The 19,382-nt window shown below is 38.4% G+C and overlaps 1 protein-coding gene across 1 annotated transcript in view; it reads right to left on the bottom strand.

The window, feature by feature from the left end:
- STARD13 (StAR related lipid transfer domain containing 13) overlaps positions 1 to 19,382 on the bottom strand; it is a 286,742-nt gene that overhangs the window by 163,812 nt on the left and 103,548 nt on the right. Inside the window, exon 5 of the mRNA XM_077781433.1 lies at positions 1,695 to 1,728. Coding sequence (XP_077637559.1) covers positions 1,695 to 1,728 — 34 coding nt within the window. The remainder of the gene's footprint in view (positions 1 to 1,694; positions 1,729 to 19,382) is intronic.

The following is a 19,382-nucleotide window of genomic DNA, read 5'->3' as shown; positions in this document are numbered from 1 at the left end:
GCTAAATTAATTAATTTTCTTTAAAATGCATTGCCATTGACAGGTTTTTCTTTTCTTTATAAAGTGAGCCTTCAGTGGCACAGAGAGGTGTTGATCCAACAATGAAGACAATTAAAACAATTGCTCAAATAATCTCAGAACTTCTGAAATTTGTTTAGCTTTGGAAAAGCCCAGGCATGTGTTTCCTTGGCAAATACCATCATGGAATGAATCCACATCCAAATCGTAAAGCAGCAAAAGTTAATGAATGAAAATATGTACATTTACACTTTGCTCAGCAGCCTTCATGTTTTGTTGACCTTAATTAAAACACATGAGGGTGAAACTGCCTATGGAGACCTGAGTTTTATAACCCAAAATTTCTGTCATTTTGCTAAGCCACTATGTTTTGCCAGCAGAGACACTGAATCAGTGAAATTGACTCCAAAAAGCCACATTCATCTGAATTTAACTTAGTTAAGGCTGGTCCTTGGAATGAACAGTGGATGCAGTTTAGATCAGAGACAGATGCAAGAAGAAATCACTGAGTGAACAAACTGGCTTAAACTAGTCCTTCAGGCCAAAAAAAAGATGCTAAGTCATCTAAGGACAGAGGGGTAATTACAGCAGCAATGTCCAATTGCTTTCCTTTTAATTGGCACTCTCTGCACACATCCTGACTAACAAAACAGAAAATGCAGTCAGAAATGGGTGACTCCAGAGGTCAGTTGGTTTATGACTGAAATATTTCTAGCTGGCAAAGACTTTCGTGGGAAGGTGGATTCATCTAGACTTTGGGAACATTTCTTTTTGCAAAATTGTGAGGCTGTTATTAAACCCCAGTAACCCACATTCTGGGAAGCAGTTCCTTTTCTCTGTATTTCCTAATTGTGCTTCATTACAATTTAATAAGGACATTTACTCTCAATTAAGCAAATCATCCAAGCAGTTTCTTATGCCTGTTGCAATTAATTGGTTTTGTCAAATGCGAGTTTAATTGTGTGTTAAGTATCTTGCTGAACCAGGATCGCTGTGTGTGTACATATGTCTATCCAAACCTTTCCTTAGCTCCTGGCATGATAATGTATGTGCAGTTCAGGGTATCTGAGTCTTTAGCTATGCTTATTACTCCAGTCTTGGTGCCTTGCTGGCCCTAAACAATTCCTCCATAATGATGAAACTCACTAATGCTATTAATAATGAAAAATGATTCAACCAGATAGTGTGCTCCTGCCAAGGGAGAAATCAGGCATTGTGACTCTGCCACTTGGGACATGTGGGTCCCAAGGGGCTGTTAGATCTTTTGAAAAATATGCCTCTATAATGAGCCCCTTCATCAGATTCAGCTGCTGAGTGACCACTGAGAAAAAAAAGCTCTGAGGTGTTCCTCATCTCTACCTACCTCTCTCACACATAACACACACCTCGCCATGGCAAGACCTTCAGTCCCACTCTGACACCAGTAACAAAGGCTTGGGTTTATCCCCATTATTTCAGAATTTACCTTGCAAGGTGTAAGTCAAAAGGTGATGAATTATCAGCTTTCTATGAACCACCTTAATCCTACACCAATAGGTCATGAACAGCAGCATGAAAGCGATTGTCACAAATGCACTGAACACCCATTTCATAGCAGAGACTCCCCAGGTCCTCCATCAATGCATGCATGGTTACACAAGCCACCAAGAAACTTTCAAGAAGTAATGCAGCCTTACCTGCTTTTTCCTTGCACAGCTTCTGAAACAGCATCTGTAAGAAAGTGATTTTTCTTTAATAATGGTATATTTTTTCCTTCAAATAAATTCCACATTTCAAGATGACAATCAATGTAATTATTAATCATCACTACCTTACACAAAGCATAAAATCCAGAGCTTATCAATAAAAATCATGCAGAATAGCTAGTTTTGCTTGCTAATGACAACCTGGCACCCATTCTCACACCTGTCTCGCAGTGAGTGAGTCTAGGAGCATACTCTACAAGCAGAATACATAAGGTACAGCACACTGTAAAATGCCTGAAAGGGTCTTGCAATACTGGTGGGGCTCAGGGAGCAGACAGGCTGCTAAAAAGTTGTGTAGTCAGCTCTACTGATGGGCAAGAAATAGGACACGGTGTCTCAGAAAGGTAGATGCCTAGTTCCTGTTCATCTGTGACCAAGAGAGGGTTGCTCTGCCTGAGGTTGTGGGCAAACTGACCCGCCACGTTGTTTTCTTAATATTTTTCACCTTGCTGCTTTGGGTTTGCCATGCTAAATGAAAGGGGTGCCATTAACACCACACTTGGATGCACCTCTTGGTCCATTACTTTTCTCTTTAATAGCTTTCAGTGCCCAAATGAGGAGGTTGTTGACAGTGATTAAATGCATTTCCTTTCATAGATCCATCCACTGCCTCAGCAATGCAGGCTGTAAATGGAAGTAGCATAATAGGTGAAACTGCACCTAATTTTTTTTAATTAAACAGAAGGGTGAACTGATTCCTCCAGGTACCAGTGTGAAGAGCCCAATATGCAGGCAGCTGAAAAGACACAGTCCTGTGCCTTGCAGTGACACACCCTGTTCCTGTTATCTGCTTGTCTGCACATGGGCAACCATCCGCACCTTTCCATCAGATGCACCAAGTGCTCCATTATCTCTTCAGTCAATATTGCTTTTGCAGCCTTGATAGGAATCTCTCTATAAAAACATGCTTTTTGTTTACCTTTTATTTAATGAAAAATTTTACTGAGATATTGAAAAATTCCTCCTCTTAGCATCGAACCAAATTGATTAGGTATCTCTCTTAATAATAGGGAAAGCACAGCTAGTCTACATTTTTTTTTGCCTTCTGCAAGAGAATTTAATTCTAAAAGAGCCTCTTGCTCCATTGCAAGGTCTGCCTGAGCAGCAGCTGAAGTTGATCTATCTTTAGCCAGCAGGGATTAAGAATAGTGGTCACTTCTGATGAGAAGATAATGAGTGGGTGAGTCCAAATCAGGTTTCATTAGTGGCAAAGCATCTAATTTCCACAGAGAAGTAGGAAATTCAGGCATGGCTATGTCAATTGGCCAGGGACAAGCAGGTCCCACATGAGTGTGCCAGGTTTTTGAGATGCCTTTTGGAGTGAGGCATATCATATAGTCTCTCCAGTCTTCAGTGAGCTGCAGTGTTGTTTATCGCCCCGGCTGGGGACAGGCACCTGATTTTAGAATCACAACTCTGGCATAAGCCTTGCTGATGCCTAAATTGCTATACTGCATCTTAGGATAAGCACTTCTTGAAGAATTCATAAATGATACATAAATCAAAAATAAATACGTCAGTCCTTTATGGATAACAGGTTTGTGTGTTCTAGTGCTGCCAGAAGGACACCAGCTATTAAAAACACACTCAGGCTATGTTAACTTCCAAGATCTTTTTAGGATGCCATACAAAAAAGGATGCAAATTATTGCTGGAACAATCTCAAGAGGCAAAAGAAAGCTGCCAACTAGAAGTGATTTACGGAAATGATAACGCACTATATAACTGATTGTGTAACAAAATACATTTATTGGAGGACAACCAACCCATCTGAACAGCATGGCACCAGCTAATCAAATATATAGAAACCATAGACCAAGAGAGTACAACTCTAGCCAAATGACTGCTGCAGCACCTGCTGCTATGAATAATACAGAAATCATTTGCGTACAACTCCAGCTGTAACAATTTTGCAAGTGTCAAACAGAAGCCAAAGATAAACACACTCTGCTGATATAGCCATGCTTTATTTGCTGAAGCATGTATACCAGTCCACAGAAACCAGAAACGTTTAGATGCTGGGTCCACTCCTCCCCCTCAGCAGTCCTGCATGTCAGCAGGGCCATCCCATGTTCACCTCTGTGAGAAAAGGTCTCCAAAAGCTTGCCTGGACAGAGTTGGCCTGTGCTCCATGATCAGAGCAGCATGAGCCAGTGACATAAATGAGGCAACTGAACTCTCAGTATCAGTGCAGGTACCTCAAGAAAGGCTGTGGATCTATTGGTGGGAGGAAAGTGGACATGTTGCATTTATAAAGAACCTGACATGGCCTCAAATTTCACCAGGGGGAGTTTTGATTGGATTTTAAGAAAAACTTCTTCACAGAAATCACTGCCAAACATTGAGACAGGTTGTTTGTTCAGGGAAGGGTGGAGTCACATCCCTGGAGGTAATTAAAAATGCGAAGATGAAGATGTGCCACTGAGGGACAAGGTTAAATGGTGGACTCAACAGTGTTATGTTAGTGGCTGGACTTGGTGATCTTTGAGGTTTTATGCCACCTGAATGATTCAACGATTCTGTGATTTTCTGGAAAGGCATTCTGTGTGGAAACAAATTACTCAAATTAACTCCTCAGTGAAGTGGAAGTGAAGGTAGAAGCAAAACACCAGCATTATAAATTCAACAAGGAAAATAAACAAACACATCAAAAAAGTGTTTCTCTGATGTATACATAATCTTTCATGACTATAAGTGATCAGGGCATGGAACTCGTGAAACTGAATTAAATTACTTAATAATATCCCAGAAACATTACTGTCACATAAAAACTTTTTTTTTTCTGGTACAGATTGTGAAATGGTTGACTCAAACAACTTCAAAACCATTTTAATTTGCAGTACTACAGGGATCCTGTAATGCCAGTCAATCCTGTGATATCATACACCATTTCAAAGAAAAAAAAAGATTATTTTGCATCCACATCTTTTGCTTCCCTCTTCCCCATCAACCTCTATTAGTTATTAGCTCCTTTATGCTTCCATTACAAATATGCCCTTATCTTCCACTAATATTTCTGAATACCTGTCAAACAGTCATCATTCACTCTCAGGAAATCACACCCTCCAAAAAAAAAAAATAAAAAAGGTAATTAGTGTATCTGTTCTTCATGCAAATATCTCTTCTAGGCATTTAATAAAAAAGACAGAGAATTTATTCAACATAGATATGGTATCAGAAATATCCTTGCTATCAAATAAACCCTGGCATTTGGACAGGGCTACTTTACATCTGCTGTTAATAAAAAAGGCTTTGAATTCTGTAAGCTTATGTTCTGCAGTGAGCAACTGGCAGCAGCACTCTGAAACATGACACTCCTTGCAGAGGAAAAAGGATAAATCTGTATGACTTCCTACTGGTTCACTGATACTGAAGGAAAGCACTCTAAACTGAAAAAGGTCCTGCAAAATATAAAGACTGAAAATCATGCTGGTTCTTCATTCTAGTAATTTAATGACCTGCCAGGTTTTAATTAGAGTGACATATAGGCAGTTTTAAAGGAGGAAAAAAGCCATCCACATGAAAAGCTCAATCATCTGTGTAGCGGGTTTATTAGATCCTTTTGGAAAGATGTTTACAGAGGAAAGAAAATCCTAGTTACTACTTCAAAATAAAATTCTACAGCCCAAAACCGAAGTAATATTATGATACTCAGCAATGTTAGCCTTAACTTGAAGTTTCCTGGCCCCTGCAATGAGATCTTCAGTCTGGATGACACTTGCAAGTTCCCTAGAGCACATTAGTCAGCTGAGAATAATGGCAATACTGGAGCTATTCCACAGAAAATACTGTTGAGATTGCTGTGTCAGAAATTTGATTTCTCTCAGACTTGGCACCCATCTTTGGTACTGCGTTGAAACGGCTGCTGGATTTTAGTGCTTAAGATGCATCTTCAAAGGCTGACAACAGAGCTCATAATTTTCCTTTAAAATACAACCACTGCAGAGGTGTTTATTAGACATCACACTTGATATACAGCCTGAGTTGTATCAGAGAATTTCCCCTTGTGGCATGGAAGACAGATCTTGGTTGGATGCAATTCTGCCTCATACCTGTTACATCACAACATTTTGGCCTCCTCATCAGGTTAGAAAGCAGGGGGAAGTGAAATTCTCAATTTCTTCCATCAAACCTGACCTACTCTGCTGCCAACTATTAGTGATGGGGTCAAAGAAAGAAGTTTAAACAGACCCCCATTCTGCAGTCAAGTCTTCTTGCTTGTTCACAAGAAGAGTGACCAGCAGGTCAAGGGAGGTGATTCTGTCCCTCCACTTTCATGAGACCCCACTGAGTGTGCTGCATCCAGCTCTGGGGACTCCAGCACAGAAAAAGCATGGAATGGACCCAGAGCAGGGCCACAAAGATGATCAGAGGGCTGAAACAGCTCTCCTATGAAGACAGGCTGAGAGAGTTGGAGAAGAGAAGGCTCTGGGGATACCTCACTGCAGCCTTTCACACAGGCCACCAGTTTGTAGGAACCCTCATTGATTTTCCTGAGGTCATGGAGCCCTTTCAGTACCTACTGGCAGGTTTCAATCTTCTGTAAGAATTCAGAGGACACAGATATATCTTTTGAAAACCCTCAACTTAATATTCTGAGCTGTATTCTAAAAAGTTAAAACTGTAAAATTGCCTTGAGATATTAAAGCATATTTAATAATTATGCACAGCCATTAAAACACAAAATGAAATTTTGAAAATTATTTTCCCTCTTTTAGTATTTTAGTTGGCAAAATTACCCTCACTCACAGTTTTTAAAATGCATTTTACTTTAGTCTAAATATTTATTTTATTTTGCACCAAGATCAGTGCTGGTTCAAAAAACTGTCATAGAAAGAAAGAGTTATTAAATTGCTTTTTTCTCTTTGCTACAAATATGTATCTATTTTGCCTATTGATAGAAGTTTAGAAAATAATGTGACTTATGGCTGCTGTTTTGAAAGCTTTGATCAAATAGAAAACTGCCTGGAAACTATTTTAAAGTGAAAGCTTTTGAACAGCATTAAAAAAAGGTTTACAATAAGTGGAGCAGGGCAATAATAAAGTATATAAAAATTAAAGCCATTGTAACAATGGTCCAAGTGAGATTAGAAGAAAATGAGCTACAAGACTAACAGTAAAGCAACGTGCATTTCAGTAAGTGTAATTTATCATACTTATCTAAAAGAATTTGTTATATCAACAGACTAGGGAGATTTCACCTCTGGCAGATGCTAATATGATTTCCAAATGTTAAGCAATTACAGCCTCAGGGGGTTATAACCAAATTTTTATTGAGGAAGATTCAGTCCCAACAGGTGAGGAGCAGCCACTTGTGGTGAGTGCTAGGGTGTGCCTCCATGGTATTTTTTACTGTATTAAACCATTGCAATTGCTCATTTTGCCATCAGATTGGATGATACCATTCATCCCTGTGGCTCAACTGGCCATGCCTATTTGTCTTGCACCAGCACTAGCACTCATCTTGACAAATAAGAATCAAAAGCAGCAGAACATTAATTTTATCACCAAACAGTTTCTGCTGTTTCATTTGCTGCTTTCATCACAATAGCTCCAATACAGCTCCACTTCCTCTGTCTCACATGTTGCTCTAATGCAAGCACTTTTTTTAATACTCTGTAATCTCTTGGGTTTTTTGCTGTCATTCACTCTATATTACCTTTGCTTCTTCTATGATTTCCCCTATGGAATGAAATAACTGTGTTTGCTACTCCATGGTTTTGAAGACTGAACTATATGATCTCCTAAATTTGGCCCCAGTACAACTACTGGAAGTCTGAACATGAATAATTTCCTTATTTAATGGCTAGCAAAAAGTCTCCATGTTGACAAGAGCCTCTTTGTTGCTGACTATGCTGCACCACAAATGCAGGTATGCTCAGATACCACCACTTAAATTAGGGTAAAAAAAAAAAGGTTCAGTATTTTGCAACTGATCCACAAATGCCACAGAAGGATAAGAACAACAGTATGGGAATCAGTAGAAATGGTAATTTGGAGCTTGCAACTACTGAGGACTTTTCCTACATCTTTTTCCATTTAAAAATTAAATTGACATGACTTTTTAACAGAGAATTTGAATTATCAAATAAAAAAGCTAATTGTTAAAAGGTTTCATTTTGATAGCTTTGAAGGAAAAAATACTTTTTATGTTGAAAATGTGTTTACTTTAATATTTAACTCATTGTATTTCATTACATAAGAAATTTGCAAAGCCTGGTCTTGAATCATATAAGAAAATATTACAAACTGCAAAGCATTTCACAGAACAGAAGGACTGTTTCTACCAGTATTTGTACATGAAACCATTAAAAAAGGGCACCAAGATATCATAAGTTCAGATAGCTTCTTCACCTTAAAGGATTTTATTATACCTGTGATTTTAGAGGTCACTGGAATTAATTTAGAAAATAGCTCTGAACAGGTAAAATTATTCTTTTTTTAGTATTACTTTGGAGATGTAGATATTTAAAACTCCAGAATGTTACTTTGCTGTAATATATCCATAGTAATTTTGTTAAATGTTCAGGGATTCTATACTGTGCTCATGGAAGATCATGTTCTAACCAAAGCAAGCTGTGAGAACAGCTTCTCTGTTGCCACTATTTTGCCCTTTGTGGCCAGCTGGATATACCTGAGAGACAGACCACAGATGTTTTACTGCAAAAACAGGTATCCCTCGGCCCTTCAAGGTGACCAGGGCAGCCAAACAGGTATGGTTCCACCTGGTGTAAAATGGTGATACACCCCCATTCTCTTTCACTTACACAAACTCTCAATAGCACTTCCCATTTTTGTGCTTTTAGATATGCTTTAATAATAGCCAATATTTCAAAATCCAATTAAAATCTAACCTGACATGGGTATTATGTTCTTGCAAAGCAGGTACAGGCAACCTCAAGAATTTAGCCAAGGAAACAGCTTGTGGAATATGTATGCACTTTTGGTTTGCATGGTGTCCTAAATGTTCAGTTCATCATGCCCAATTCCCAACACCCACCCTTAAGGATCACTTTGTTACAGGATACAGTTCTGCCACATCTCAGCAAATTTCATCCTGATAAAATCAAAAAATGTCCTCTTCATTATGCTTTTATCTCTACCAAGTCCCAGAAGCACTTAGTCATTCTGAACTCCCAACTCTGCAGCAGGACTAACATCAACATACTCAGAACTGTGCAAATAACAATTAGTGCTCAATCCTCTGCTAAGATAACCAGCCATGCTTCTGTATAAACAAAGACATGAATAAAAACTGGAGATAATGTAGTTGTCACAACATATGCGTGGGGGTCAGGTGGAAATGTGATGGGGTGGAGGTGGGAGGAAGAAAGACAAATAAAAAGAGCAATGACTGCCAGAGATGAACAAAAGTGAGAGGCCAGAGAAGCCCCTGCTTTTTAAAATCCTGGAACAATACAGTGAGTCACACATTGCTATCATTTTTACCCGCTTGAGTAGGAAGAAGTGCTATATCTATTTTAAAGATAGAATGAAGTGGGAAAGGTACAAGAGGTCACACAACAACAAAGAGAGGCATGAAAGCTGGGGACTGCCATCCTGCTCTGGGAAATGAGTGACTGCTAAAGCAAACAGCAGTTAGCAGTAATCCATGGCAGAACATGAAAACTGAGCCCTGTGAGCTCTGGCTATAGCTGTGGTGTTATTTTAGTTTGGCCCAGAGCGGTACTTAGCTGGGAATGAACTTCAGACTACCATTAGCAGCAGCTTGTTTGTTTTCACTACTGAGTGTCCACAGAAATGTTTCATGATGGCTAGGCTCTAAGTGGATATCGGGTATTCTCCTTCACAGTCATTAAAACTCATCATTGAAATTTAGTCTTAAACAAAAATGCACTTTTCCCAGTAAACTGATGTATTAGCCATCAGTTAAAATCTTGGTCAACATTTTAGGCTTCTTGAGGAAAACCAACACAGGTTTGTTTAGTGGTCATTTTTCAGTAAAAAGAGTTGAGAACTCCATATGCACATGTGAACTAAGAACAAGAGGGCTGCAGTGGACCAAAAGACAAACAGACATGTATGGTTTGAAATTATTTAGACAAGACATGCTCAATGTTAATACTATGCTTAAATCCATTTTAAAAAATACACTAACAGTGGTGGTGGGCTGCATTTGACTCAACACACTCTGCAGAAACTGGATCTAGAAGTCTTTACAAGATACACATTATGCACCCTTAGCCACCCCCTCTTCCCCTCCCCAGGTAAGCATATGCACACATATATAGACACACACAATTTAAATATATATATATATATATGTGTGTGTGTGCAGCTCTGATTCACCCACCTTTCCAATCTTTTCCCTGCAAAAATTGCTGAGGTTGTAAGAGAGCATAAATTTGTGTACTCACATACTGAAGGGGCTGCTGGCTTAATCTGTGACCTCCAGCAAGTCAGTGCAGCACTGACTGAACAAAGTAAAAAATGTTCTTCAGCTAGTCATGAACATCTCCACTGCTACAGTGACCCTTGAATTACTGCTATCCAGAGCAAATCCTTAAGCAGTTTGGTCTCTAACTTCTGCAGCTATATCACTCCCTAATACACAAGTCTAACTGTGAGTCAGAGATATTATGGTTTCCACATCCACAACCATATTTTATAATTTATAATTTACTGTCTTACAGATATCACAAAATGTCTGTACAGAAGCATTGACCTTGACTTTTCTCTGTCATATCATGTTTAAAGTCATTGGCAAAAGTCATGATGAGGTACTTAGTCACCTGCATGCATCCTTCTCTGACAAAAGGAGACAGCAGAAATTTGTTAGGGACTAGCTCATATTTCCCCTCCTTGCGCCCCATCCTCCTCACCCTCCCCTCCCCCCCCCATTTCTGCATAGCCTAAAGCAGATTCAAACTAATCAATATATGTAGTACTGGCTAAAGCTATTTCAAAGCAAAAAAAAAAAAAAACAAACAAACAAAAAAAAACCACAAAACAAAAAAAACCCAAAAAAACCCCCACCAAAACAAAAAACCAAACCAAACCAAACCAAAACCCAAAAAAAAAAAAAAGCCACTTAAGTTCTTGAAAAGGAGTTAAATAACTGCACTACCACAGAGGGGTCAAAAAATTGGCATGTATTACTTCTCAGCTGTCACGGACAGTCAAAATAAATATATTCACAGAAATATCTCCATACCTTGTACTCCTATAGGAAGAACTTGTTTTATGCTTCTCTGCACTGCAGACAAACAGTAATTTCTGGTTTTTTTTTTTTTTTTTTTTTTTTTTGTTTGTTTGTTTTTGGTTTTTTTTGGTAGCTAAGCACCATGGCCTTCCTAGAAATATTCAAGGATCCTTTAGCGGAAAACTCCACAATCTCTTCACAGTGTTACTGTTCTTCATAGCTCAGTATGATTCTTAAATGTAATAAACTGAACTTGAAATTATAGAATTATAAAATGTGATATTAGGCAAGTTTCAGACAATTGAAATAAAAAGAAAATTTTCATAGCATTGCTTAACATTTATGACATTTGTTGAACAATTTTTATACCACTCACAGGCACATCATGGACTACAACTAAATGCTGGTGGAATTAATGGAGATTTTTCTACTACATACCTTTATGTTTTTGTTATTAATCACTGTGAGACAAATATCATCATTCTCTGTTTTTTGTTGTGTAATTCAAATTAATGGCCATTGCTTAAAATTTGTTTTTACAGTTAGATTTAAGGCACTATTCATCTTTCAAAAAGCCCTGATTTTACAAAAAACATCATTGCTTCAGCTGATCTTAAATCAAAGTAGGTCTGATTTATATCAGACCTACAAGTCAGGTCCAACAAGAATAAACTATTAAGGTGAAAATTATTTTGTCAACAAATGAGAAATTTGAAAAAACCCCACAGTAAAGGGTGCACCTACAGATCCACATCTATCTTCCGTCCAGTTTTATTCACAGCAACTAAAAAAAATGCCAATTCATGACACAACATCTGAGATCAGAAAGCAGTGTTTGCTATTCTGTTTCAAAAAGTTACCTCCTAATTGGTATAGTCTAATGTTCCAAGAAAAAAAAATTAGAATGGAAACATTTGAAAAGTGGGCAAAACATACTAATTAATGCAAGAAAGGATTTTCAGCTTCCTATGTTCTCTGACTGGGCTTCTGGACTACTGTCAGAATGCACATCTGCAACAACTTTGGTGATACCTGCTGGAAAACTGGATGCTGAATGTGCCTCTACCTTCACAGCTTGAATTCTGTTTCAGCTGTATATCGAAATGTACATTTGATTGGTAATTGTTTTATTAATTATTGAGGGAAGTGAAGGCTGCTCTCCCAGAGTCTCATGGCAGTAAGATAAACCAGTTCCCCATTCCTTGGGACCTCCATGTGTTCTGTTCAAAGAACAATAGCTCATTCATAGTGACAAGTATCTGAGGACTTGTCCCTACTGCGCTAGGAGTAAGACAGGACTTTTGCATAACTATAAGTAGATCTTCAGCCAGAGAAGCATATAAATTTATGTATGTAAATTAATGCAAATGAGTTTTCAAAATTTGCTGACCTCTTGACAGCCTGTGAAAAAAGTTTGAAGACTTTCTTCCAGGATTAGCTGTACCTCAGGACTGGGGGCTAGGTCTTGATTTAATCTAGGACCTACAAGACTTGCAAGAGCTTGAAGGAAACCATCAAATACACAGAACCTTACAATAAGCTGCTAGAGTTAATTACAGAATATCTGAAATGTCTATCTACTTATTATGTAACTTCAAATGTTTCATCCTTTGCAGCAATATCTGGGGCTTCATGGCCACTTGCATCTTCACATTCAGGACCCTTCAGTATCTCAGCTTATCTTTAAAACCCATTTATCACTAGAAATACCGACTAATATTTTACAGCTGATGAAAAGAAGAAAAAAAAAATCAATTGAAACATTAATGTTTACACTGTGCCAAACAGGACAGTATCAAAACAGACTCAACAACACACTTTATGACAGTGTATTTTAGCTCACCAAATATAACAGCCAGTGTCAAGCCTACTTATCATCAACATGATTAAAGAATGAAAATATGTAACTCTAGGCAGATGATTTAAGAAAGGAGAAGAGGCCTTACATATTAATCAAGTGTGAGATTAAGGAACTATCATTATTTCACTGACTTCTTTCTATTTCAGAATCTTTGTACCCCTTTAGTCTGAATTCATAGCTATACAAACCCAAACAGGCAGCAAATGCTGGGTGTATATAGCACCATGAAGCACTGCCTGGAGTTCCTCCAGGTTTCATGCTAAACATTCTTACGGCTCTTTAAAGATAAAAGCCTGATTTCTTGCTGCATTTTTTTCATGATGTATTGCAATGTTCACCTTCATTCTATGTCAAGTCTAATAGAATCATATCTAATCTTGGGCAAGCCTAAGCTCTATCTTGACTAAAATGCATTCCAGCATGACCCTTTTTATTTTAGTAAATAATCAGACAATGACATTTCTATGGTGACTATTATTTTAATGAGTTCTGAAGGAAAGAAAGAGACACTCAAATTACCTTTCACACAAGGGCTTTTCCTTTGGTACAGAAAGTACTCACCTCTCTTATCTCCAGAAGTTTTAGAGGTGTTGTAAATTTTCAGTACTCTACCTATCACCTTTTTGCTAGTCACAGTGTTTTGGAGCACATATTGAGAGCTTTATCCATATGAGACTAAAGTAAAAATTCAAGACAGCAACCTAGAGAATGCAGCAATTTACCATTTATGTAGTGTTATGTTATTTTATTGCTTACATTGCAAAGCACCTCATATTCAGGATTCAACCAGAAATAAGGTCACTTTTTAAAACACACAATATATGAAAAACTAGGTCAAACCCCATGCACATGTATAGGAACAAAGGATCACCCTTGGATTGAAAACCTCACAGCCTAGCTTAGACTTTCATTCTAGATGCTACACCAAATGTGACATTTTGCAAGGGGAACACTCATTGCTCAGTTGTGTGCTTATTCTCAAAAGTGCAATCCAATCTTGGATCTTGAGAGGATGGAGAATAAAATGTCTAGTCAGGCATTTGTGCTCCAGAGAGGAAAAGCAACTCAGAAACCCCCAGAGCTCAGGATTTCACAACAGCCAGCTGTAGATTGCTATGCTAAGACTGCGGCTGTACTTAGGCCTCTCAAGAACGGTGGCTTTCACCCCTGCAGGATCTCAAATCCCTGAATGTCTCTCAGTTATTTGAGTCTCCAGGTGGGAGCTGGGGGAGTGAAGTCTCTCCCACTATAATAGATAAAGGTGGTTCACAACCACTTGATGAAGCTGAATACTCAGAAGCTAATGGGACCTGATGATATGCATCCCAGGATTCTGAAGAAGCTGGAGGATGTTGTTGCCAAGCCACTCTCCATCAAATTTGAAAAGGCAATCATTAGTGTTATTTTTAAAAAGATAAGAAAGGAAGACATGTGGAACTAGAGAGGCTCACCTCTGTACTTGGGAAGGACAAGGAGAATGATGTTAAGGCACATGCAAGACAAGGAGGTGATGCAAGACAGCCAGCATGGCTTCATAAGGGTAAGTCCTGGCTTGACCAATCTTCTATGATGGAGTGACTGCAACTGTTGAAAAGGGCAGACAGACAGATGTCATCTACCTAGACATTTGTATAGCCTTAAACACAGGCTATTTGACACCCTCATCTCTGGAGAGATGAGGATTTGAAGAGTGGACTGTTTGGTTGATAAGGAATTGACTGGATGGACACAGCCAGAGAACTGCGGTCAATGGCTCTATGTCCAGGTGGAGGCCACTGACAAGTGCTGTCTCTTCAGGGCTCTGTCTTTGGACCTGTGCTCTTCAATATCTTCATCACTGACATGGACAGTGGGATTGAGTGCTCCCTCAGTGAGTTTTCAGATGACACAAAGCTGAGCAGTGAAGTTCACAACAGAAAGACAGGATGCCATCCAGAGGGACCGGCACAAACCTGAGAAGTGGGCCCACAAGAACCTGATGAGGTCCAACAAGTCCAGGTGCAAAGGGCTCCATCTGTTGGGGCCATCCCGGACACAAGCACAGACTGGGAGAGGAACTCATTGAGAGCAGCCGTGTGGAGAAGGACTTGAGGTTTTTTGTGGATGAAAAGCTTGATATGAGCCAACATTACAGAAGGCAAACCACAGCCTGGGCTTCTTCCAAAGCAGTGTGACAACAGGATGGGGGAGGTGATTCTGCCCCTCTACTCTGCCCTCATGAGACTCCAGTTGGAGTGCTGTGTCTTGCTGTGGTGTCTGCAGCACAGGAAAGACATGGATGACAGGAAAGAGCATGTCCATAGGAGGGCCATGAAGATGATCAGAGGGATGGAGCCCCTCTCCTATAAACACAAGTTGATAGGGCTAGGGTTGTTCAGCCTGGAGAAGAGAAAGCTCCAGGAAGACCTATGGTGGCCTTGCAGAACTTAGGGTGGCCTCTAAAAAAGAAAGGGAGAGACACTTTTCATAGTGATGGGAGCAGGCAGTGGATTTAAACTAAGAAAGGAAAAATTTAGATCAGGTGTTAGGAGGAAATTCTTTACTCAGGGGGTAGCAAGGCACAGGCACAGGTTGTCCAGAGAAGTTGTGGATACCCCATTCCTTGAAGTGTTCAAGGCCAGGTTGGATGGGGCTCTGAGCAACCTGATCTAGTGGGTAGGATCTCTGCCCATGGCAGAAAGATTGGAAATACATTACCTTTAAGGTCCCTTCCAGTATAAACCATTCTATGATCAGGATGCTCAGGTGCCTACTAGAGATGTTTACAATTTCTGAACTGCTGCCACAGGATAATGGATACAAAAATAGACATGACCATCTTTCTGCCACTACTTCTGCCCCTAACAGTGTAATTAGAAACTGAAACGTCATTTTGCATACATAAGGAAATATGTATTTACAGGTGATTTCAATACTGCTCTGATTTTTCAATATACTCAGCAGCTATTCTATATCATGAATAAGATTAGGAAAAAAAAATTTAAGAAAAAAAATTAAGGAATTCCTGGCAAGTTTTACATTCCCATTTAAAAAAATTACATACACCCTCCCTTCCTCCCTTCCCTCCAGCAAATACCACTCATGTTTAAGATTAGATTATTTTTCTCCTGATTCCTCTTTAGCTGCCAGAGAGTGACTCATTGTCAGATTGATCTAATTACAATTACAGACCTTGTTCTTCTGGTGTTACAAGGGAAAACTAGGAAACATAAAGGAAAAGGTCAATACAGAAAGACTCCAAGTCAGGATACGTTAAAAAGTGCCACTACTGATTTTTGTTGATTTTTCTATAGCTTTTTTTTACAATAATGCAACAGAAATCAGTTATACTTCTCAGACACCTACCTGAAAGGTTGGATTTGTTTTCGTGCAGCACATTACAGATTTTAGTTCTTCTGGCATGAGTGAAACAAGAGGGCCATAGTTTAATCATATAGTTTAATAATAGCATAATACAGTTAGTAGAATAATAAATATGAACTATTTATGTAACATTCATGTGATATTTTGAAAGATCTATACATTTTGTAGCAGAGATAATTTAACACCAGCTGTTCCCCTAAGACATTAGCAAAGCAGGATTTCTTTGAAGTTATATTTGCAATGTTTAGCTTTTGAATATTATTATTCTGAAGATACTATAATGCAAGGTCTATGTTAACTTATAAAAAAAGCACACTGAGCATATGACATAGTGTCTAACAAATGGATATAGTTTAAAGCTCTAATTTATACACTTTGAAGGCAAAAGTATACTTTAAAAGAGTGAATTTTTTTTCCTGAGAAGACCTATCTTTTGTTTGCCTTCAAGTTTTTCTAGAAGCCAAAGGGAAAGGTTGAGTCTAAGGATCTTGTTTTGTCAGAAAGTTTATTTAATATTAGTAACCAAGATAATTAAATCTGTACATTACTGTAATAACTTTTGTGTTTTCATATACTTCTAATTTTCCCAGAGAATGTAATTAGAGAGTAGGTATTTAACTGCACTATCCTTGTCACCACCTTTATCTAATAGCTGACATTATGCAGCTAAATATGTCACTCCTGAGAGTCTTCTCAATTTGTTTTGAGATGCTGACATGGTTGTGTAAAAACCATGGCTACCTTAACAGTTTTGCAGGGGAAACAATTAGTAAATCTTACTGGTTTGGCATTTCAGAATAAGTAAGTTTTGCTGGAGAAGTTCAAAATACTGAACAAACACAATACTGATGCAGTAATACATTGGAAGACATTATTAATTGGCAAAGCAGGTTGTTAAGGCTATTTACTGCTTAATTTTATTAATTATGTTTCATTTTGGTTAAAAAACCAAAACCATAAGCCTCATATTTTCAGACAATAAGATTTTGCCTTTTTTTGTTTTGGAGAAGAGATATGAAGTATAGCAAGTAATATTGTTTTTTAGTGGCTAAATAAACAAACATAAAGGAGGCTAGGAACATAAAATGCAGGCCACCTGAAAATCTTTACTACAAAGGGACACCTCCTTGGAACCCAAACTCTTATTCCCAGGAAGATGGCTGTTACGGTCTTCAGCAGTGGCTAAGGCTGTTGCATAGAAGAGACTCAAGAACAGTCAATAACAGTTCAAGAACAGAATAGAATAATGGAAAATCAGAAGTCAAGGGAAAATCAGAATTTCCATTGCAACATTTTTGTCATAAATAATGACGAATCAAATTAATGGAAGGTATGGAAAAAAACCCAAACCTATATTGAAAATACGTGATTCATTTGTACATTTAACTGAAAATAAGTGCTTTTATATTCCAAATCATCAAGATGTTACATTTTGGCACTGTAACAAAACTTTGAGTTAATCTAACAGTACATTGCACATATGGGATTCACTTCATCTAGGAACAGGTGTCTACAATGCAAACATTTACAAGTGAGCCAGTTATTCTGTATGAGGTATTGGTCATCTCATAGAATAATCTCCTGAATAAAGCACTCTCTAAACGTGCCTGCTTTTGCCTTTAAAGAGTATGACCACCTCTCTTTACATGTAAAAAGTCAAAAAAAATCACATGAATTTTGTAGAAACAGCATTTTCCACAGAACTGCAGTTCTGTGCAGCTTTTGTCTCGCTGCACTGAATAGTCCCATGTAGGTCTGCAGTGGTACTTCCTGACCTCTCTGAGTCAGTACTAAGGTTTAGATAATGTACCTAATAAACTTGGAAAATTTGAATCAGACAGAAAAAATGTAGTAGCATCATGAGAGGTGTGAAAAGACTATGTGAAAGTAGATGCTAATAGAAAAAGTCATTAATGCTAAGTTGTTTTCCTCAGTGTAAATACCTCAGTGAAAAACATAAAGGTGGTATCAAAGCCGCCTCCAAGGAGAGAGTAGACATTCATGTCAGTTTTTTCAAAACACTTATATTTCCAACAATCTGAAACTAATGATTGGATTCATGTAGCAGAGCTAGCCCTTAAAAACATATATATTGAATGCTCAGAAAGTGAATAATTACAGATGAACTGACAGAAAAGAAGTTTCTAAATAAGAGGTGATGCCTTGTAATGCAAAATAATGTGACAGAGGTTTGTAAATGGCCTTGGTATGCTGAGACAAATTCTCTGCTCTTGTGGCATTCCTCCTGCAGGTCTTGGTCCCTGCTACTCAGATACTATCCTCGAGCCCCTACTTCTCCCCTTCATATCCCCAGGATTTGCTATTGGAACAGTTCTTGCAAGCACCTCCATCACCTCTTCCACTGAAAAGCAGCAGGTTTCCCAAGACCTACCATCAAAACCACTGCAGCTGAAACAGGCTCTGAAATGAGCAGCCTGAAAATGAGACCTGGGGATGTAGTAATTGGCCAGGTGGTAAAGTGTAGGACAATATGGAAACATTTGCACCTGGGAGAGCTACAGCAAGAAGAGAGTCTGTTTATTTCCTAAATAAAAGGAGCAGTCTGTCACCATCACAGCTTAGCAACACTCCACTCTCTGGCTTGCCCAAGCTACAAAAAGTTAATGAGATGTTCTTTACAGAGAAGAAAGGGGAATAACGTGGATAACAAGGCAATGTCTTTCTGTGAATTAGTGTGCAGTGTCATGAAGGACATCATGGAAGAAGCATTGACCATCTCCCAAAAAAATCACAAATTTTCTGAGGATTCACAAAGGAACCACTCAGAGTTGTTAAAAACTGTGGAGAGAGCATGAAAAGAAAAGAGCAGCTGCTCCTAGAAAGAAATTATAACATGGAAGATGTTGAGAAATACATATTTATAAATGGCATATCAAGACCTCTGTCTTAATTTGTAACCCTGGAATACCACCATCCAAAGCCATGAATTTTAAAAATGGGAATAGGAAACAGATTTTTCATTAAACAAGAAATTATACTATGACATACATTTCTTACAGTAGGTTTTGAGTGCTAGTGTTTAGCAAAAAGAACTCAGACACCTTTTTGGATGTCAGAAATATCCATATTAATTATTTTTCAAGCCACTGCATTTTTTAAATGAAATTGCTTGAATAAACCTATTTCTACAGAGGAGCCAAGTCTTCTAGGTGGAGGTTAAGTCCCATATTGTTAGCAGCATATTCTATGTAAGCCTACTCACTAGGCTATAG

Source organism: Lonchura striata, chromosome 2 (genome assembly GCF_046129695.1).
Source record: "Lonchura striata isolate bLonStr1 chromosome 2, bLonStr1.mat, whole genome shotgun sequence".
Lineage (NCBI taxonomy): Eukaryota > Metazoa > Chordata > Aves > Passeriformes > Estrildidae > Lonchura > Lonchura striata.
The sequence above is the reverse complement of the archived record's forward strand: the minus strand, read 5'-3'. Positions and strand labels throughout refer to the sequence as shown.